The sequence below is a fragment of the Meriones unguiculatus genome, chromosome 14, assembly GCF_030254825.1.
Source record: "Meriones unguiculatus strain TT.TT164.6M chromosome 14, Bangor_MerUng_6.1, whole genome shotgun sequence".
Classification (NCBI taxonomy): Eukaryota; Metazoa; Chordata; class Mammalia; order Rodentia; family Muridae; genus Meriones; species Meriones unguiculatus.
This window is the reverse complement of record NC_083361.1, coordinates 23,859,043-23,881,973: the sequence shown is the minus strand read 5'-3', so window position 1 is coordinate 23,881,973 and position 22,931 is coordinate 23,859,043. Positions and strand designations below refer to the sequence as shown.

The following is a 22,931-nucleotide window of genomic DNA, read 5'->3' as shown; positions in this document are numbered from 1 at the left end:
AAATGTAACGTGCATTGGGTAAACACCCAACTATACGTATGAGTTATATACTACTCACTAATATAAATAGCCACCTTATCAGAGCAATTCTCAGCAGAAGAAATAGGCCAAATGTGCTGGCTAGTTTTTATGTCACCTTGACATAAGCTAGAGTCATCTAAGAGGAAAGAACCTCCGTTGAGAAAATGCCCCCAGAAGACTGGGCATATGGCAAGCCTGTGGGGCATTCTTTAAATTAGTGATTGATGTGGGAAAATCCAGCCCATTGTGGCTGGTGCCCTCCCTAGGCTTGTGGTCCTGGGTTTGACTGGAAAGCAGGGTAAGTAAGCAAGCCAGTAAGTAGGACTCCTCCAAGGCCCCTGTACCAGCTCCTGGTTCCTGCCAGGTTTAAATTTCTGCCTTGGCTTCCCTCAGTGAACTGTGATTCAGGATATGTAAGCCAAATAAACCTTCTTCTCCCCTTACTGCTTTGGTCATGGTGTTTCATTGCAGCAACAGGGACAGGGTTTGATGATTTGAAGAAAACAAAGAAGAGATTCCAGCTTCTCTGGCCATTCTTTTTGCCAGGTGTCCCATAGGAACTGGGGCTCTTTTATGTCCTTGCCTATCTCCTCTTGGGATTCTAAGAATCAAAGACAAAATCACACATGTGTTATGTGTATTCCGGTAAAATTCCATCCATAAGTTACTGAGAGCAAGGGCTCAGAGCAACACCTGAAGGGGAGAAAGCACCTGCAGCAGCCTGCATGTCCCACCTGACCCACCCCACCCTCTGACACAGCAGCTGGGAGGTGCAGATGTCACACCAGAGCCTTAGAACCTGGAGACCTTGTCTCACTCTGCCCTGGGACACCTCAGATGTGCTCCACCTCTGGGCTCAGTCTGCAAATGGAAAAACAACGTTAACTGAGTCTGCTCCAAGTTCAGCCAGAAGCATCTCTGCAGACTCGTATAGGCTTCTCACCTGCCCCTCTGTGAGTGCCAGCAACATGGAAAGAATTTTCATTAAACATTTGACAGCACTTCAGAAATTCACTGTAAAAAGGAAAAATAAAGCAAACAAAAACAACAAAAATCCACAAAAAAAAAAAAAATTGGCTTCTGACAGTCAAAGGAAAAAAAACCTGCTGATCAATCTTGCAAGACAATGGGCCCAGCAGGAGGAGGGGAAGATGAAATTTAAGGTGAAAAGGAAAAAAATTAAAACTCCATGGGCAGAAATGCAGTTGGAAATAAAACTCCATGGGTAATATACTTGGCCAAATACACAACTAGCGCCACTGTGCTGAAATCTGCACTTTCCAACCTGAGAAACCTCAAGTGCTGGTAATTAGACCTGAATTTTATCATTGCCACTTAACAGATGAGTAATGTTTTATAAACATTTCCACATGCAAGGTATCACTTCATTCTCATCGACAACAAACATTTCTTTCCACCGTACTCTGCTAAGACAAGGCACCGGAGAAGGTTAAGTAACTTGCCCAAGATCACACAGCTGGGAAGCACAGGGCTGGCAGAGAAGCCACCGAATAGAATCCAAAGCAAGTGGTCTTTCCAAATTGATTTATGCCTTCCTCCACGGGCCAAGATGCAGAGGAGAGGAGAGCTTATATGTGTGACTTCTATTTATGAGTGCAACCCTGCACATTAGTCAAGCTGGGAAGAAGCCAATTATGCAAATTATAAAAGTGAAATCCCCAAACATAAACCTATCAGGGAAGAGCTCGAGCCACAGTTTCTCCCAGGAAAGTCATGGTTTTGACTGGGATGATTTTGCATCCAGAATATGTTTGGCGACACTGGAACATTTTGCATACTTTTAAGTAGGAGGGGCTACTAGTATGTGTGTGCGCACAACAAGCCATTCCTTGGTGTAGAGGACAACTTCCCACAATGAAGACTAGTCTACTTCCAGACAATGATGTTAGCAAACTAGAGCGGCCAAAGATGGGCAAAGTTTCAAAAAGGTGTTAACTATGTAAATTTGATGTGATGGTGGTGTTAGCCTTCCAGGTTCATGTGCAAGTTAGCCACATTCCATTTCTCTATAAAACAAGATGGGGGGGGCAATGTGACAATTCTCAAAAATTGTTATACTTACACAATGTCCTTGGAGTCTCACTAAAACATAACATCTATTTCTAGAAACATTCCAGTTGTCACCATCACCCTGGGCCTCTGTTCCAGGTAATCAGCAGACTCCAGTGTGAATGGTGCAGGAGACTCCTAAAAGTTCTAAGCACGATTTGCAAGTCTAGAGAGCACAGGCACCCACTGCTAGCCTAGAGGTGCAAGGGTGGCAAGGGCTTTCTCTAGGGAGTGCTAGCTTCCGTAACAATGAGAAGGCTGGAAGCAGCCCAGCCGATGAACCTGCAGCCCTCACAGAGCAAAGCTCCAGCCCCAAACACCCCAAAGAGTGTGAGGAAGGATGCACCACCTATGGAGAACAGCCATGCTCAAGTCACAGAAAGAAAGACAGACACCTGGGACAAGCAAAATGGCAAAGAGACCTTTTTCCACCTGGACAATGACTTATTCTTATTAAACTCCTTTCAGGAAAGGTATCCACTATGTTTTCCAGAAAGCTGGCTGACATGCGCCTGAAGGATTGTGCCATGTTGTGGGCACTCAATCCTTTGACTTGTCTTTTCCCTAAGGCACAAATTTAAAATGCAAGGTTTGGTATTCATAGCCTTATCCCCATGCCTCCAAAGAGTTAATGGAAGGAAGGAAGGAAGGAAGGAAGGAAGGAAGGAAGGAAGGAAGGAAGGAAGGAAAGAAGGAAGGAAAAAGGGAGGGAGGGTAGTCCAGGCTGAAGAAACACACATAGGCAAATGCATATCCTACTTCTTTTCTTTCATCTTTTGACTTGCACCAAGCATCCACATCCTCATCCTGCCCACGCCACCTGCTCAATTCCCAGGGAGAGTGACAGAGCTAGGACACAGCCTGCACAGGATCTCCACAAAGGCATCCCAGCAAGCTGACCCAGCTCAGGGAAGTCTGGGCATCTGCTTTCAACGGTCATTCCCCTTCTGCTTCTCAAGACAACATAGAGCAAACTTTTGCTACGGGCATCTCTGGCTTCAAAGGCTCATCTTCCCCTAAAGGACATGCTGATGGGACACGGCAAGCACTCCTCACTCCTTATTTTAGGACAGTGGTTCTCAACCTTTCTAATGTCACAACCTTTAATACCTTTCCTCATGTGATGATCCTCAACCATAAAATAATTTTCAGTGCTATTTCATAACTGTAATTTTGCTATAGTTAATGAATTTTAATGTGAATATCTGATATGCAGGATCTCTGATCTGCAACCCCTGTAAAAGGGTCATTTGACCCAAAGGGGTCATAACCCACAGATGGGTATGTTTTGGGAGAACTGGCAAGCATTAGAACCACCTGTGCAAGGTTTTGTTAAAAAATAGTGCCCCAATCCAGAACAGAAACCAGAGCCTCTGCACCAATCCAGGCTAGCCTCAAACTCACAGTGATTCACCTGCCCCAAGTACTGGGATTCCAGGCGTGTGACACCATGCCCAGCTGGGGATTCTAAGTATAGGCAGGGAGAGCACTTGTGGGCGCAAGCTAAGCACCAGGGACATTTGGCATCAGACTGGGAATGAAGGTTGGCAGGAAGGTGCTTGGAAAGAGGAGTGGCAGGGTGGCCTGGCTGGCTAAAGTGGAAGGTGACCAGCAGAGAGCTTCTTTGTCTTTCTCTATGTTGTCTTGGAACTCACTCTGCAGGCCAGGCTGGCCTTGAACTCACAGAAATCCCCCTGCCTCTGCCTCCCGAGTGCTGGGATTAAAGGCATGTGCTCCCGTTGCCTGGCTAGCAGAGAGCTTCACCCAGTGCACAAGACACAGGTTTGCCTCTGAGGTGCTGGTTTTATTTCAGCCCAACATTGTACCGTGCCAGGCACTGAAGGAGAAAACAGCACGTTATAAGAACTAAGCATTTCCTTTTAGTAATCCACCCAGACACAGCATCCGTGTGCTCACAGGAGGTGGGATATGCCGGTGCTGAGGAAGGGAAGGGCAGCACGCAGCTGGAGGTGGCCAGCCTGGGCCAGGTCCCTGAGGACACCGGTTCTACCTCCTACAGCAGATAGTCCCACAGGGGCTGGAGGCCTCCAGGCCTGGGCTCTATCCTAGGAGGCTGGCTCCAGCCTGATAGGGTTGTTGCCAGCCAACTCTAAAATGCCCAGGTGAGCAACAAAGGGCCCTCTTGCTGTCCTCAAAGTTGCAGCTTTCTGCATTTCAGTTCCCTTCCGAATTAGCATGCCCCTCTCTGGATATAAAGCTGGTGTCTCTTGATGAAGGACACTGGCTAAGAAAGGTGGCCTGGTTTATTCCCAGCTGCTGTTTAGCAAGGGTGGGTGGCCCAGGCTGGGACCCTGGCCTCCTGCACTTGAAAGAGCTGTTCTGAGACCAGAATAAACCTGACGCCCCTCCCATTGGGGGATCATCCATCCTCAATGCACAACTGGGAGACCATTCCATCCGCTGGCCCAACCACATCCTTTCCCAGAGAATGAATCTGATAGACCCATAGTGTCACACACCACTCTGCATGATAATTGCCCCACAAGCTCTGTGGAGGGCAGGGGAGGTCTGTACTCCAGCCTCCACAGGATGGCCTCTCTAGGATGCAGAAACCCTACCTGGCGTTATCAGTGGCAACTTGATGCGGAGACCGCCCTCCCAGTCGTGACAGCATTAGCCAGAGCCCCTCAAGTTTCTTCCAGGGTAACATAAGGCTGGTGAGCCGGAGCTGAGCTGTAGCTGCTTCAGGACGGTGTGTGGTTCTGCTCCGCTCTGCTTCACTGAGAGGAGCAACGGCAGGTGGATTTAAAATGCAGCAGATGAGATTTAGGTTAGATTCACGGTCGAACTTCCTGACTGAGAGGGAAGCACTGGAAAGGCTGACCCATTACTTAAATTTCACTGGTGAGCCACAAGAGGCTGATTGTACTGTCCGCCAGGACGCCGGGTAAGTGACAAGGAGGCAGCATTAACGAACAATGGTCGGAGGCAAGGGCCTCACCCCGACTGCCAAGAGCCGTCTCACCACTGACATGCACCTGAATATACTTATCTTTGAACTAGAAAACCAAGTTCAAGGAATTGAAAGAAAATAGAAGGAAAAAGTCAGAGTCTATACATTTCAGGAGAAAAGTTCTATTGAGCAGGGAACACCAGCAACCATTACAACAAAGATGAAAATGTTCCAAGGCTTCAATGACCTGGCTGTGTGTGAGATACATTAAAGCTGTGCTCTGCCAAAAAAAAAAAAAAAAAAAAAAAAAAAAAAAAAAAAAAGCCTTCTTCTACACAGTGAGTTCAAGGACAGCCTGGACTATGTGGGACAGAAGCTGGGAGGGATGGAGTAGACAGTGCCACTAAAATCCAATTCTAGGCACCAATAAGTTATTGGGATAACTTACGTAGGATGGATGAGGGAAAGAATGTGAGTGACCCCAAAGCACCACACCACAGGCAAGAGAAGGGGGGCAGGGAGAAATATTCACAGTAATGAGCGGTAACTATCTCTGGGTTTGGAGGTATAAATTCTTATTTCCTTCTTTGGGGCTATTTTCCAAATATTGTAAATAAGAATAATCAGAAAGCTTTCGAAAGGTGGGAGAAAGCAGAGAAAGAGGAGAGCCTGGTCTCTGACAAAACTCCGAGATGAGTCCACCTCATCTGCATGGCCATTATTCCCAGAAAGCAAAACGCTGACACTCAATCCTGCACTTGGCAAGGCAAACACACTATGCCTTCCAAAACGGCCTGGCATGCCCACTGAAGCACCTGGAAGCCACACATTGCCGCTCCACACGCAGCACGGGACTCTTCCTCAAGAGAGTCCGGGGTTCCCAGCTCTTGTCCAGACCCTCCTGTACGTCTGACCTAGAGTGAGGGTGAATGGCAGGAGAGGGAGGAGGGGTCTGCAGAGCAGGGCCTTCCTGGAGCAGCCCTGAGAACGTTCCAGCATCAGAGCCAGCCCTGCCAGCGGCTTGCCCAGTATAACTAGGGACAGGGTGGGCCTCATTCACGTGGTCTGCAAAGTAGAAACTGTTAGCTTCATTCCATAAAACAAATGGCGGCTCCAAAGTTCAAGGCAACTTGCCTCAAGTTACACAGAAGAGAATTAAGTGGAAGGGATGGGATAAAATTCTGCTCACGTTCCCCAGGTCAGGAACAGTGTTCTCCTCAGCCACCTCTAGCACGGGCATCCATGCAGACAGCATGATGTAGAGACAGACCGCTACGGTCTTTGAAACTTACAGTACCCAACTCTTGATACTTAAGGCAGACTCTCTAGCCACTGTCCACAGATATACCTCAATGGCTGACTATGGCTGCATCCCCTAACCCTCCTTAGGGACACTAAAGGATGCCGAGCCATCAGGAGGTGGGGCTCCATGTGAGTGTCCTCTCCGGAGGTATATGAGCAGTTTGTGTCCTGGACTGCATGGGATTCATTCACAGGATCCCTTTCCCACTCACAGCACACCGGAAGGAGGCAGATCCCCAGCCTTCCTACAGATGGGGAAAATGAGGCTGAAGAGACTGGCCATCTCTGAATCTAGTTCTGAAGCAGAACTGAGGTGTCCCTGAAACTCTTTCCCTGAAAAACTGTTAACAAGTGTCTGCCCCCTCCTCATAGGGGCCCAACTGCAAAGCAAATACAAGTCTACCAAAGTCCAACTTAGAGGGGCAATGAGTTTACTCATTGACTTACAGGGTGTGGGCGAGCGGTTACCTACAGAAGCATGAGCAAAGCTGCTGCATCCCAACGTGGACAATGACCTCCCACAGACATAAAGACAGAGTCCCCCATCAGCTAATCTCCTACAGTGTTACTCTAAGTGGCACCTGAATTACACCTAGCCAGGAGATACAGGAGGAGGGGTCTGGGATCTCAGGGGAGAGGACAGTGACGCTTCTCACCCCCTTCTCCCAAGAGGGAGTATCAACAGCAACAGGTTCGGCCTTCTGGAGAGCTAGAAGTGGTCCCAGCTGTTCTCGGTGAAGCTGGACTGTTCTGCTCCGAGGATCACATGCTTCTTTTCTTCTGTTAGCCATGATCTTTCCACAGAAGCATGGTGAGAACTTGGGCTCTGGGCCTGGGTTCAAATGTCAGTCCCACTCTCTTCTACTGACATAGGGCCACAGGTCTTGGTCTGAAAATGGGACTGAGAAGGTGAGAGGTGGGCCATATCAGCCCGGGAAGAGGCAGCTTTGTCTGTGTGGAGTGGCCAGTAGCCCCCACCTTGCTTTCAGATCTTACTTAGAGGACCTTGAATACGCTCTTCCTGCTGTAGTAAGGATCTTCCTGCCTCCTTTTCCCAACTATCCTTCGGGACCTAAGACCCTGGATGTATGGTCCAGAGGGGGCCTCACCACAATGATCAAAACTAGCTGTTGGCTTGTCTGTCTCCCCTGAAGGCATGGGCTGACTGTGAGTTTCACCACTGTGCAGTCAGTATCTGTTGTTTCATGTCATACTACCACAAACTAACTGAAGACAACACGAGTGGCACCATGTTGTGAGGAAGGAAGCCTTACAAAACTAACCCTTGCTGGGCACAGTGGCATACATCTACCACCTCAGCACTCTGCTGGCTGAAGGAAGTGGACTGCAGACAACTTGAGGCCAGCCTGGGCTACATAGCTACTAGCTAGTACAGTCACCAGGACTGTACTGTACTGTGGCACAACCTTATCTATATATAAAGAAATAAATTAGTAAATAATAAACTAATAAACCTCACAAATATATGAAGTCAAATAAGTAAGCCTCTTGTAAACTGTGTTAAATGTCACAGGGGGAAAGGCACCTGCGATATGCAAGCAAAAGGGCTGTGCTGGGGAGACCGTCCTGCAGGCGAAGCCCCTGCCTCCAATCCTACCCTGAGTTCCATGCCCAGGACCTACGTGGAACAACAGACCCAATTCCCACAAGGTCCTCTGACCTCAACATCTAGCCATGGCATATGGAGGCCCCTACACCCCCACTTCTCTCCCTCTCCCCCCCCAATATACATACACACACACACACACACACACACACACACACACACACACACAGCTCAAACAATACCTTTTTTTCAGGGGGAAGCTATTTATCAGAATATAGAATCCATGTGACAAAAAGTACTTCCAAGGCTAGAGATGGCTCTGAGGTTAACTGTTTGATTTGATATGGGTCATCTGACATGGCCCCAGAGGGCGTGGAGACCCATAGGTTGAGAACCACTAGGCTAAAGGGCTGTGATTCTGAGGCCAAACTGGAACACATACTAACTCTATCTCATAATGATAATAATAACAATAACAAATAAAATTTATTAAATTAAAATTTTATTTAATTAAAAAAAGATAATTTACCGCATACTTGCTTTTCTCATAAACAAGCCTAAATTCCTCCGTGGACTAAGTACAGATAAAGGTCCACTAATGGAGGAATAACTAAAACTCATCCACACATCCACATCCCCCATGCCCACACTTGTGCATGAAGAGCTCTAGAGATCACAAATACAAATTCTGCTTCACCGGCAGAAGTAAGGGCAAGCAACCAGAAGGGCAAGGGAAGAAGCCACCCCCAACCTCTGTGAACCCTCCCACGTGCTCAGGCTCGTGGTCCATATCCCCCTACGACCTGCCACACCTCCTCTCTGCTCTGACTCTCTAGGCAGATCCAAAGCTCCTCCCTTCCTCATACCTGTAGTTCTCTTTACCAAGAGAGGCAGCGCATCCGTGGGCTCGGGGACCAGAACCCGGATGTCTTGGGGCCATTTGGCCCAGCTGTCACAGCACCTATGTGTAGCACACAGACAATGACTGCCTCATGTTGGAGACGATGAAAGAAGGTGGCAGGCACTATGGAAAGGGCACGGTGAACCCCTTTAATCTGTGCTGGTGATGTGAGTTAATCAGTGAATAGTGTGCCTTACTGCACTTAGCCACTACACCAGCAAGTGGCAGCACTTTCTCGGCTGGGCTAGGAAGGGTACAAAGCTTGGACCTGATGTTCTAGCCCCCACCCCCGAAGCAGACCCTGAGCTCTGTTTCCTGCTACAGCCTGCCGTTCTGGGTTTCTTCAGCTAAGGAGGCAAGAGCTCACACTTCCTCCTTCTCCTCCCACCGCTCTAGGTGCACAGGCTCTGGCTGATCCTCTGATCGCTGAAAACACAGACATATGAGTCTCAGAACTCATGTAACAAGTGCCCTTTAGAGAAACTGACAGGCACACACCACGTCTTCCTGGAGCCATGTGGCGTCACCACAATGCGAACACGAGCCAAATGGCAGCGGGATAAGTGCTCTATCGCTTCAATACATGAGTCAGATTTGACAAATTCCAGTCTTTGAAACTCTATCAAAAAAGGAGGCCTTAAATTAACAGGCTATGATGGCAGCCTAGCAACCGAGCCCCATTCACTGCCACCTGAGCCTGGCACTGAGGAAGTCGGGTCCTAACAGACGTCAGAGCCCAGAAAAGAGAATGGCTGGATCCCTAGCACACAGCCTGTGGAAACAGCTAAAATGAGCAACCAGAGCAGGGCGAACCCCAGATCCATTTTCCCCTTCTCTCATCTTGGTCTTTATGTCCTTTGGAGCTTCCTGAATACACACCAATGAGCCCATTCTCGTGGCCTCATGGATAAGATGGCCAGCAAGTAGAATATGTTCACCAGGGCCAATTCCTTCTTCCGGTCCCTGAAATATGACAGGCAGCTGGGCAAGTCCCTCACAGGGAGAATGCTTACCACACCTCACCCACACACTACTCTGAAATCTCAGCCAGGGCCCTGTTCAACCCGTACTTGCACTTTTTTCTTTAAATAGACGGTACAGATTCTAGCTATATCCAAAGTAATAATAACTCACAAATGAGTTTAAAATTTTAGCTGTGCTGTTCTTCAAATCCATGTAGGAAAAAAAAATATCCCTAACATACAAAACTGTTAAAAGTAATAAAAGAATGGACAACCCCCCCCCCCATGGCCCCATTTCACACCTTGGGACATGGGTAGGAGGGGAAGCCTAAGCTCTGGTCCTGATGAACTAGAAATGGTTCTGTATGCTCAGGTCAGTTCTGAGACACTGTCTTCCCTATTAACAGTCCAAATTTTTCCATCCTTCCCAAGTCTGATATTATCAAGTGGCTCAAACAGGCAAAATAAGCCAAGCTGAGAACATCTTTAAGAAGACATGAATGTCGTCTGGTGTGGTGGCGCACACCTTTAGTTCCAGCACTCAGGAGACAGAGGCAGAGGGATCTCTTGTGAGTTCGAGGCTAGCCTCGTCTACAGAGAAAGTTCCAGGACAGCCAGGGCTATACAGGAGAGCCCTATCTTTAAAAACAAAAAAAGAAAAGGAAAGGAATGGGGGGGGGGGAGAACATGAATGTCACTCAACACAGTACAGCAGCCCTCAGAGTCTCAGGGGATTGGTTCCAGGACCTCCTGGGGCACCTACACAAAATGGCACAGTATCTATTCAGATCTTCCGCAATCCTCCCATACGCTTTAAGCTACCTATCGATTACTTTAAATAGTTCTACATTGGAAATGATATATAAACCATTGCTATACTGTACTTCTCAGGGGGTAAGTATGGGGGTTCTGAGCATGTTCCGGATAAATGAGACTCTGCCAAGTATTTCCTACGTGCAGTTGAGCAGGTTATGTAAAGACCCACAGACATGTAGGCAACTAGAATTATTTAACACCAAAGACATAAAAAAAAAAAATGAAAAAAGGATGGATGACAGTTCCTTCCATCTCAATCTACTTGGGTCTGTAATGGGACAATCTAAACTTGAAAGTCAGCTTGGGTGGTCACTGGCTTTATCACATTAGGCAAGACAGTGAATCTCTCTGGGTTCCTACAATTATGAAATGGAACGCCCCTCCCACACACACAAGGCTGACTGGGGCAGAGTCTATGGGACATATATGAAGTATCTGAAGCAGAGCTGAGCAGCGGATGCTGGCTGCCACTGTGTCTGTAGTCACTGGCAGAGTGCAGACAGACAAGGGTGACCTGACTACCTGGGAAACAAGACACAACACTAGATCTACCCAGAGACGAATAACCAGATCCACTCCCCCCACCACCAAAAGCAAACGACCCTACTTCCTTAAGAGAAAGAAAAACTCCACCAAAATGCAAAGTGCTCATCTCCAGAATTATCCGTAGTTCTCCCCCTTCATCTCCTTTTGTAATATTTAAGTTCTAAATATATAATTGAAAAGAAAAATTTTATTAAAACTATTAAACAAGACTGCCTGCCGCCGAGCTACGCCAGGGCACCATGTATTACCAGCACAGGTCTGGGCACCTGGCCTCAGGCAAGTCACCACACTTTGCTGTAAAATTCAGGGAACAGCACCTGCTCTGATGACATCACCAGGCTGCTGTGGGATCTTCAAGCCTTCTAGATGGCCTAACTTCCCACAGAGTCCCACCAGTTGCTTTTAGTTTTCCTTCATAATGTTGCTCTTATCATTAAGAGAGAGAACAGTCCACAAGGCTGCTATCTTTTCTTAGGAGCACACTGCCAAACTGACAAGAAGAAATTGGAGGCTTTGAATATGGCTCCCTTCATGAGCAATTCCAAGTTGAGAACACCACCAGCTGTGAGCCCTTGTTTTCCCAGGATGTTCTGTTCCTTTTTCCTCTAACATTTTGGGGACTTCAGACCTCATTGCATACTGGCAGATCACGAGACGCATAGGCAATAAGGCAGAAGAGCCCACTGAGGAGTTAGGGAACTGTGACCTTTGGGAGTGCTGAGCCCAACAGCCAGCTCTGACCACACACTTGTCCTGCACAACACCAAATCCAAGGGCTAACCTCCTTCCTCCATGCAGAAGTAACAGACACCCACTGCCACAGCCAGCTTTTGGGTAGGCGCTGAGATCTGAACTTGGTCCTCCTGCTGAGCAGCAGGCAGTTTGGACGGGGCCACCTCCCCAGCCAATGAGCAACTTCTTAAAAGGTAAGAGTGAGGACAAGCGGTAAGAGGCCACACAAGAGACATTCAAAAGTTACAGACAAGAGAGTGCTACACCAATAAGCTCCAGAGCCTGTGCGATGAAGGGCAAGAAGAGACCCCGAAAGACAAGAAGCCAATGAGAACTCCCTACTTATTTTACAACAGTAGAATGGGTCAATGAAGAAGGGTACACAAACACATTGATGAAACTTGAATCTAGAGGCTTTCAAAGGATGGTTTCCAAAGGGCAATCAAAAGAATTCCTAGCAGCTCAACTTCCTCATCAATAAAGTGTGATAGTATCTGCCTCTAAAACTGTCAAGAACTCAATGACACAACCCAAGAAGGTGTGTCCAACAGCCTCAGGCACACAGCTGGCTGTACCAGAATGCCACGCCACATTCCCACACAGGATCCTGTTGGATCACAAAGGCCTGTCGTTCCTGAGTCAGCGACAGGTGCGGCCTGGTCAGTCTTAGGACACCTTTCAGCGGCACTGGCATCCGGGCCCCACTAATGAGGCCCCAAAGACCTCTTTCAGTGCTGAAGGCTGGATGCCCAGTTTGATGTTCAAGTCTGATTAAACCCTTCCAGGACTGTTTCACATCTGATACCCAGGAGCCCAGGCATGGTTTCTAACATTCTTATTTCCTACCTGAAAACAACAGCTCCCCCAGCTGATGACCCGAGGATCCTCTAGCTGCCAGTTAGTCAGCACTGTGCTAAATCCTTTTCCAAACAGCTCCTATAATCCTCCCAAGAATGGGGCTGGGGTGGAGTTTCCTCATCCCTATTTCACAGGTGAAGAAACTGACTCCGCCTCAAAGACACAAAACAGAAATTGAGTTCAAACCCAGGTCCATGGAGAAAAATGAGACACGCACCTTCCCTCAATCAACTCTTCATTCTCTCTCCCTCTGTTTCTGCATGCCCACAGCACACATGCCTGGAATACTGGTCTCTCCTTTGTCCCTCACAAGAGACAGTGCAAGCCCCAGGAGGATCTTTGTGATTTTTTTTTTTCAAACAAGGTTGCCAGGGTCTTTTTTCTCTATATCCTCCAGATCTCCTGATTCAGAACAAACCTTCAGAGTACTCTACTCTCTTGTCCTAAGAAAGGGCTCCCTGGAGTCAGGGTCCAGCAGAGGCCTCAGCTGCTGCTGGACTCAAGTCTACCCTGTTCCACTCAGGGTAGACACAAGGAGCAATAGACAGCGGGAGGTGGGGGGAACAAACCCAAACAGCTATAGCCCATCCTCTGACCCCACAACCCACCCCATAATTCCAAAGCCTCCCTGAAAATTGCTTAACTTTACCCTCAAATCCTGCAATCACCACTCCCTTCCCATTCAACTTGGTGCCCAGAGGACATTGCTATTCATTGGCTCTTTATAGAATCCCCAGTCACCAGGCAGAGATGGGGGCCATTATCAGTGAATGCTTTGACATAGATGACAAGCCAAAAGATGAGCAGACATTTTTAGATGGCAGGTTTAGGTCAACTTCCTACAACAGAGGAAAACTGGCTCTCAGTCAGAGCTGCCTCCAAACCCTCCACACAGGACCAGTAGCTTGGGTCACCAATGAGAAGACAATGTTCCTGGGCGGTGGGTACAGACCAGCAGGGCCTGCTGAAGAAAACCACGGTACAGTTCCCCCAATTATCAGGGGAAAGTGGTTTCCTTAGACAAGCCCTCTATTTTCTGTCTGGAAGACTGGGTGAGATGACTCTGTCTGAGCAGCTGTCAGTGCCCAGCCCACAGAGCTGGAGAGAGGAGAAGAGGAGCCTAAGGAGCCAAGTTCTGAGGAAGTTTTCAGAAAGCTGGAGTGGGGAGGGCACCAGGCCTGTCTAAGAGCCTCTGTCAGCCACAGGCACAGTTAAAATTGGCTTCCTTGCCCCCTACCCCCACGCCTCCTCTGCAAGACTGCCTCCTGCCACTTCCAACAGTCTTGCTTCTCATCATCTTACTGCATCAGTCCTTGGGCCCTTCATCTACCAGACCATCTACTAGCACTCTGTCCTAGGCTGGGAAAACAGTCCATCACAGCTTGCCAGGTCTCAAGACTCAACACTGCTAGAAGGCGAAAGGTGTCAACTCTCTTCATGCTTGCTTTCTTTCGTTTATCCCTGGAACCTGTTCTCATCCACACCCTCGGCAACCTGGGCTCTTCCCCTTCAGTTCCTGGGGGCCCAGGTATGAATACCCCAGCTGTACAGCACACCTAGTGCCTGGTGATAGAATCCATGCCCTCCTGCCAAGACGAGAGAGGAAACTGAAACTGCCCAAGGGAGGGCTTCACTCCACCCTGTTCCCGCAAGTCCCAGACCTAGGCTTGTCTTTCACTCTGCTGGAGGCACAGGTTGGCACCACCTGTCAGGGTCCTGCCAGAGGCTCTGTAGACCAAGGTTCTCAAAGCAACGGCAGAGGCACTTGTAGAGTGTGAGGCATTGCAGATGGCATTTGCAGCTCAAACTCTAGGTGCACACTGAAAGAGCTCAGGCTGGTGTCAGAGCGCAGTTGGCTTCCAAAGGCAAAGGTACATACTGTTAAAAAGATAAAAAGCAAGGGACATTGTCTTGCTGTCCTCCCTAGGGAGTCTGGCTGTTCCAGAGACAGCAAAAGGGGGTCCCTCCCGAGTACCGGTTCCCTGGGAGAATGGACACATTCTCCTTGGGAATACACTGCAGTATTATGGACTGAAATGAGAGAGAGAGAGAGAGAGAGAGAGAGAGAGAGAGAGAGAGAGAACCACCAATCTCATTTCGAGCCTGTCGCCAGCCAATACATATTAATAATTAACCTGCCTACCAGGAGCTGATATTGCCAAGAAAAATGAATGACAGGAGCCTCAGCCCTAGACCCCCAGGCGTCAGGGCTTTGGGTGCAAAGAGAGCCTGGAACAAAGCCCTCTGCCTTCCTCTAGGAAGATGTGTCAGACACCTGAGATGTCACTCACAAGGGGCTGACCCCTGACCTTTCCACAGCCAGCTTTTGGCTTTTCGCACAAGAAAAGAAAGGACTCTGGGAGGGCGGAGAGGTGGGACCGCCGACCCTGTGCAGAAACACTGGCTACCGCCCGCCTCCTTCGGAACCAGCCCCAGACCCGCAGATCCCATGCCTCTGGGGCTTCCCAGTTCCCACGCACCACCAGCGATTTTGGAAATTCATGCGGTCTGCAGAGAGAGAATCCTGTTACCATGAGCACAGGCAGGACTTGGAGACGCGATTCTTAACCCTGCTGGGCAGCTACCGGCGCGCCCTTCCCAAGGGGAGATTAGCCAGGGGCCGGCTGAATTCTCCCAACCCGCCGCACCCAGACACAAAGCACCAGACCACAGCCCACGATCCCAGAGTCCTGCCCGAAAGTTCGTGCGTGCACACACCTGCAGGCTGCCCGCGGCTCTTCCCAGCACCCCAGGGCAGCGTGGTGCGCATCCCGGGGCGGGCAGCGCCAAGGTTCCATGCACCCGCTCCGGCCCCAGTGGGCCACCGGTCAACAGCTTTGGGGCAGGGAATGTGCCCAGGCCTCCACGCGCCCTCGGCGCATCGTGCGCCCTCCTTGTCCTCTCCTGGGCCTTTGAGAAGAGCCCACACCCACTTGACATCAGCGCCGACCCAAGCGCGCCGCGCAGCGCCCGGCGCCAGCCCCTAGCAGTCCAGAGGGCGCCTTAGGTGCTGCTGCGCGGCCAGGACGGCGCGTCCCAGACTGGCACATTCCTTTCCTCGCAGAGGATGCTGCAAGCTGGAGGAGGCTGAGATGGAGGAGGGGAGGGAGGGAGGCAAGCGCGCGGGGAGGGCAGGACCTGCGGCCTCACCACTGCGGCGCTCTGGAGCTCAGCCAGCTACCAATAGCCCTGCCAAGTCCTTGCAGCAAGCACCCATCAACTGCAAGGGCCAAGCGGTAGGGGACGGGGTGTGATGCCCATGCACCACCAAAAGCCTTCTGAGAGCCCTGACCTTGAATTCTCTTCCACACAATGTTTCTGGAAGCTCTGTTTTAACAACACCTAGGGAATTGCCCAGCTGATTCCGGTAAGCCAGGAAAGAATACTTGGGTTATATGTGGCTGCTGACCCCTGGACCCTAAGAGTCCCACTGTCAGGCCGTACCCTCTGGCTTTGGCAGCCCCAAATGTGTTTTTCTTCTCTCAGTGTCCTTGGTAATAAGGGACTTCGCTTCTGCTCCTGCAGGCAGCCGGAAACAGGACCACCCAGCAACCCACACACACTTCTAATTCATTCATTAGCATCTAAATATTCAAATAAAAATAAAGCTCAGAAATGTGCCTGCAGCAACACACAGAGGATAAAGTTCCTTCACTCAGAGCCCAGATAGTCTGGTCAGGATGAGAGCTTAAATGATGAACAAACTCATTACAACGGTCACAGAAGTACAGAGGCAGCTATGCAAGCGACCCCAAACTAACTGAGAATCAACAAAGTCTGCCTGGAGGAAGCAACCTAGCTGCAGAGGCTTGCTGAGGAAGTACAGGGGTAATTAAGGTTTACTTGAGCTCCCATCAACAGGTGGAGATGACAGTACAGAAGTGGGCCTCCATGCCTGGGAATCAGCTTTCGTCCCTCGGGTGTGTGGGGCAGTCCACAGGCCCAGGAAAAAGTCAGCTATCTGTCCAGAGACCCTCAAGTGCTTTCTCATCTCTCCCTGACCCATGGCTGTCTCACCTTAGTGAGCAAACACTGAGCAGAGTTGGGAACCTTCACTTACGGCTCTGGTGCCACCACCACCATTCTGTGAAGCCCTTCAGGAATGCTCTGCTTCTGGTCTTAGTTTCCATCTACAGTGCAGGGTTGGGTTAGGATAATGTGTCTCCAGAGATTGGTTTAACTCACATCTCCTTTGGAAAAATATACAAAGGCCATTCTTCTTCTATAGCCTCTACGATACAAGTCAGCAAACTATTTTCCAAATCACAAATCATACTGAAGGACTGGCTCAGGGGAAACTGGGTTCCAATCCCCAGCACCCATGTAATGCTGGGTGGTGTTGTGGTCTGCCTATGATCCAGGACTAGGGAGGTGAAGAAGAGGTTCTAGAAGGAAGTCAGTTAGCTAGACTAGCTGAATCAGTAACATCCCAGCTCAGTGAGATGCTGCCTCAGTATATAAGGTGGAGAGCAATCAAGAAAGACAGTGTTAACCTCCGGCTTCCACATGCACACGTGTCCACACGTACACACCAACAGATGGAGATGACTGTGCAGAAGTGGGCCTCCATGCCTGGGAATCAGCTTTTTGTCCACACACATGCACACAAAAATAAAGAAACTTGGGCTAGAAAGACAGTTATGAGCACCAACTGCTTTCACAAAGGGCCTAGGTCTAAGTCCTAAACATACATCCTCCTACAATTCCATTTCTAGATATGATGCCCTCTTCTAGCCTTCTCCTGCACCAGGCACACACGCGGGCAAAATACCTATACATATACAATTTTTTAAAAATTAATTAAAAAGAAAGGAACCTTGAAAATCATACCAAATACACTTGTTAAAACTGTGAGAGCCCTTTAAGTATTACTATGCTATCTTTAGATGGCCATCAAGGATAGTTTAAAAGAAATGGATAGCAGGTTCATCCTTCCGTTATCTGTCCCACCCTTCCACAAAAAAACCAGCCACCAGTATTCACCGATCTCTAACATCATGAAAACAAAAAAACGAAAAAAAAACCTTCATTCAGACAAATTGGCCAGCAATAAAGAACAGGAATGCTGTGGAAGATTCTTCTCAATAATCTCCAGTTTAGTGCAGGGAAATAGACCCATTGTAGAAAGTATAGAGAGTTCTTGGGGATAATTTGGCAATATGAAATAAAAGCCTTAAAAACACTCGGCTCCTGTGACCCCATCAGTTCCACAGTATTTATGCACAAAATGTACTTGTGGGTGTAAACAAAGATTCACGCAGGGCTCTCGGCGTCACTATTTGCATGACAGTACAAACTGTGATGACCCAAACGCCCAAGAGGCTGGTTAATACACTCTGGTACATCCTTACAGTAAAATGTGTCCAAGTTTAAAAAAAAACAACAGACCTGGGGCTGGGTGTAATAGCACACGCCTTTAATCCCAGCCCTCAGGAGGCAGAGGCAGGCAGAGCTCTGTGAGTGTGAGGCTAGCCTGGGAATGAGACCTTGTCTTAAAAAAAAAAAATGTATGTGTATATATATAATACTACTTACTGCAGAATAAACAAAATATATACAAAATATTCTAAGACAAACGATCTTGATTGTGTGTGTGGGGGTGGACTGTGTGGGTGGAAAGCACTTTCCATGAGCTGCCTGGCGTTTGTTTTTTCTCACTAGCTGATTTTACCCATTCCCTGCAGCAAACATGTTCTGTAATGGCACAAGAGCCTCACAAGTAAATCTATTAGCCCATATTAGAACTATAAAACCCCAATATTAAAGCAGAATGAAGCAAACCCTCCAGGAAAACAGAAATACAGCTCAATCCTTCACCCGCACACACTCCCCACTGGGGAGTGGATCTTGTCTTAAAAGGGGAATCACTTTGCCCCTAGCCTTCTGGTAGAAATTTGTCAGTTATTCTTCTAGCTCTAGGTATTCAGACTTCAGTGCGCACAAATTATTGTCCATGGTGGTGGGGGGTATGTCCAATTTTATGATTTCTTTTTAACTTTGCACCCCTAACTCTAGACCCTAATTAGTATACGGCTCAATAACGCAGACACATCGTTACCTGCTGACATGGTGGGTTTTTAGTTCTTCCCTTGAGATTTTCTGGCTTGGCTAACTTGTCTACAATAAACATATTACTTTGATGATCAGAACATAGAACACTGCTAAAAATAAGTGAATTTAGGAAACCTTTAAAAATCCAGGGGTGGGTAGTGTGTGCCTGTTATCACAATGCTTGTGGGGCTGCGGCAGGAGGATTGCTATGATAAGCCTGGGCTAAAATTCGAGACCCAGCAAGTCTCTCTCCAGCCTTTGCATCGACTTTTAAAAGACTAACTGTGACTGTGCCCTTCATATCCCTGCTTATGGGGAGCACTGACACTGTCCCAGCTGGTGCCCCAACACCAAAGGACAGCCACTCCATCGTCGCTAGGATACCACGCAGAAAAAACTGACAAGAAAATTATTTTTACATTTACCTCCTGGGTTGTCCTCCTAACAATGTCCAGAAACCTAGTCAAGGTTCCAAAATGAAACAGCCATGGACAGGGGCTAAGAGTTCTGTCCCCTGCTCCCAAATGTTAGCATTATATTCTAATTATTGTAAGATTCAAATACTAGGTTTGATATTCTGGGTTCTTAGTGTGCTCAGGAAACATAAAACCTAGATTCTTGATCCAAAAGGGAAAAAATCTTACTCTTCTAAGGCCTTCGGGGGCCACGAAACACACCAGATCAAGACTAGTGAGCAAGTCACACACTACACTAGGCGCAGCTGGTAAGTAGGTGGCTGCTCGGGCCTCCGCTTCCTCTTACTAGAGAGCCTACTGGCAGCCAGAGTTCCCTTCTGGGGGAGACATGAAGAAGCACCTGGGCACAGTTGCTAGCATTCCAGCATGGAGCTCTGCTGTTTAATGAGAGTGTACATGCCAACTTTCAGGTAGAGAAGGGAGCTGCTAGCTGTGGGTTTTCAGCAAAAGGTGTCCAGTTATAATTATTGCTCTTCAAAAAGACAAAAAACAAAAACCTCACTCTTATTTATTTGAGAGAGGGGCATGTGTGCCAGGATGTGCATGAGGAAGTGAGAGGGCACCACAAGAGGTGCTGGGAATTAAATTCCAGTCTTCACAGTTACCAGCAGGTATCTTCGCCTGCTACGCCATCTCACAGGCCCTACCTCCCATTCTGAGCTCTCCAAGAACCCAGAGGGTTCCCACCGGGATAAGCAGGGATGGAAGGTGCTGTGCTAACACTTGGAGCACAAACAGGAATCAAGGACAGAAGGCAAGGTAGACTCAACTCCAAGCTGCCGGTCCAGGTTTCTCAGATTATAATAAGTTAAAAACCACGAGGCGGGATCTAAAGCTGGCCACTTTAATTCAATCAACCTTTCATAGCCCCAGTCACTGTGACATGCACATCCTGTGCACAAAATAAAATGCACAGCAGAGTCAGGCAGAGATGCCATTAGTTTACAGTTTAAATCCACCTGGAGCCTAATCAAGCTAATTTTACTGTTATTGTGCCTATTAAAACTTGAAGCCTTTGTTTAGAGAGAGAACAGAGGGGAGGAAAGCTGAGCCATTAAGGCCAGGAACTCTGATTAGTCCAGAGCTGTTTCTGGGAAGGAAGTTACAAAAACAAACCTCAACATCAGGCGGGCTGGCGGGAGGCTTGGGATCCGAGCACTGGGGGAGGAGAGGCAGGGCGATCAGGAGCTGCTCCAGGCCAGCCTGGGCTGCAATACAAAGAGACCCTGTATCAAAACACAAACCAACCCCAAATTTTGAACTGGCTTCAGCTGGGCTGGAAAGCTGACTCCAGGACAGAGGAGAAGACACACTGAACTCTGTGACTAAGGAAGCCAGTAACCATGAGATGTGGAACCCACGGTGAAACAGCTTTCTGCCCCATGATCAGAAAACAAAAAACCACCCAAATAAAGAGTATTGATAAAAATTAATAACTAAGGGGGCTGGGGAGATGTTTCAGTGCTAAAGAGCACTTACTGCTCTTGCAGGAGGCTCAAGTTTGGTTCCCAGTACCCGTGCTAGGCAGCTCAAAAGCTCCAGAGGATCTGACACCCTCTTCTGGACTCCATAGATACCTGCACTCACATAACATACACACACTGGAGCCAATATATACATAAATATTTTAAATTGAAGGAAAAAAAGACACAAAACATCTGGTTAGCTACAAAACACACACTGCCATTGAGTATGACCTTCCACTTTGGCTGGAATAACTCGGGGTTAAAAGTGTAGGTCCAGAGACTTAACCCCACATAATCTAAAATGAAAGGTCTAGAGTGAGTCCAGAACCCAGCACCTGTTCTATTCATACGACGTTTAGTTGCTTGTTTGTATACTGTTGTGGGGGTGTTGAGGCTCAAATCCAGGACCTGCATATGCTGCTTTCTACCATTTATGCTGTTCCCAGCTGGCGTCTGCAGTAGCCTGGCCATCCAGTGATTTGGCTACTCACAGCTTGGAGCCCAGCTATGAAACTTTGTAAGTTTAGAAAAATTTAGTGCTAACACATGGACCACCCTTAGCAGTGATCATACAGGTAGTCTTGGACCAGTTCCTAATCAAAGCTAATAGACTCTTAACGGGTGCCTCTCATGAGCTCTTACCCCACACAAGACTACAGTGTGGTAGATGCCCAAAAACCACAGGAATGGAAGACTATTCACTTTCAAATGGGGACAGGGTGCTCCTGACATTGGCATAGTATCAGCTGGCACCTACAACCAGGAAAGAACTCTCTCATCTCACTATGGATGGTATCTAAAAATCCACAGACTGGGACCCGAGTAAAGTGTAGGCGCATTCTCTTCACAGCTCGGTGACCTGGTATCAGTTGGTTTTTTCTTCTCGGAGTCCCATTTCTTCAACTCTGAAACAGGATTTAAAGTCCCTACTGTAGGGTTATAAGGACTGGAAATGACTGGGTAAATGTGAGGGACACAGGAAACAAGGAGCTGGAGAGTTGGCTCAGTTAAGAGCACCCGTTTCTACAAAGGACTGGAGTTCGAGTCCCTGTACCCACATGGAAGCTCACCACCTCCTCAGGTACCAAGCATGCATGTGGCACACAGACATATACACAGGCAAAACACTCATACACATAAAATAGTAAAATAAAATCTAGGGGAAAAAGAGAAGTGGTGTTGCCATTATTCAACCACTGTTAAGTGCTGATTAGGGCTCCTCCAAGGAAAGCACAGAAAGCACAGGGGATACAGTCGTGACAGAATAGAGAAGAGCGGGGCATGTGAGGTCAGAAGGGCATCATTGAAGAGCTAAGCTATGGCACTCGAGCAGGGCTCTAAAGAAGATTGGTCCAGACATAAAAAGAGGTTGGAAGAAACTACGGGTCCCTGGCAAGGAAATACTGCATGGGGGGCGGGCACCTGGTAGCCTGTGGAAAGGCAGGAAGGCACATTAGTGGAAGGTACCTACGGCCACGGAATACCTTGTGGGAACTCAGGGGAAGGACTATAAGAGACAAGATCAAATTCGTTTCTTACAAAGGTTTCTGTAGCTTCAGTACAGAGAATGGCCTGGAAATCAGTGGCAACAAGTAAGAATCCACTATTTATTCAGTGCTTAGCTGTGTGTGCTGAGCTGTGCTAAGAACTCTGCGTGTGTGAAGGACTTTAATCCTCCCGAAAGCTTTCTGGTACGAGCCCTATTGCTGCCCTGATTTCACACAGTGAAACCAAGGCATAGTGAAATAAGGTAATAACTAACCCAGATTGTGGGCAGCGCCAGTGAAAACGCACAAATGGGGAAAAGCAGGGAAAGGCGAAGAGGCCCTACAGCAGTACAGGAAGACAGGGTGGGAGCTGGCCCAATGGCCTGAAGCTAGAACTAACTCTCAGGCTTATGGGCGGGATGTACAGGGACAAAGCAAAAATAAAAACAAACAAGGCTACTTCCAGGTTCCAGGCTGAGAAAAGGGAGGTGTGGGGCAAAAGGGGAGTTCAAATCCATATGAGCCAGATGTGTCTAGCACATCTGTGAGAATGGAGAAGTCACAGAAGCAGCGAGCAGCAGCAGGAGCTGGGTAACAGTGGGAAGGTGAGGACAGTGGCTCTCCTGGCTATGGACCTCTGGCTGATTGTGGTAAGCAAGGACTCGGCACCTACCTGGCCTACCCTTTGTGACCCAGCAAGATCTACAGCTCCATGCTTTGGGCCAGCTTCCCAGGAGCCCCAGCAGCAGCAATCGACCTGGT

At 48.3% G+C, this 22,931-nt stretch overlaps 1 protein-coding gene across 12 annotated transcripts in view; it reads right to left on the bottom strand.

Annotated features, from left to right (window-relative positions):
- Positions 1–22,931, bottom strand: part of Plekha7 (pleckstrin homology domain containing A7) — a 189,368-nt gene that overhangs the window by 99,488 nt on the left and 66,949 nt on the right. The window contains exon 1 of one of the 12 annotated variants that reach the window (XM_060366981.1): positions 15,408–15,770. The exons of 8 other annotated variants lie outside the window; for them this stretch is intronic. In XM_060366981.1, coding sequence (XP_060222964.1) covers positions 15,408–15,487 — 80 coding nt within the window. In that variant the 5' untranslated portion in view covers positions 15,488–15,770. Of the gene's footprint in view, positions 1–6,963; positions 7,173–15,407; positions 15,771–22,931 lie in introns of those variants that run through there. 3 more of the 12 variants (XM_060366986.1, XM_021647381.2, XM_060366985.1) reach the window with 3 other exon arrangements.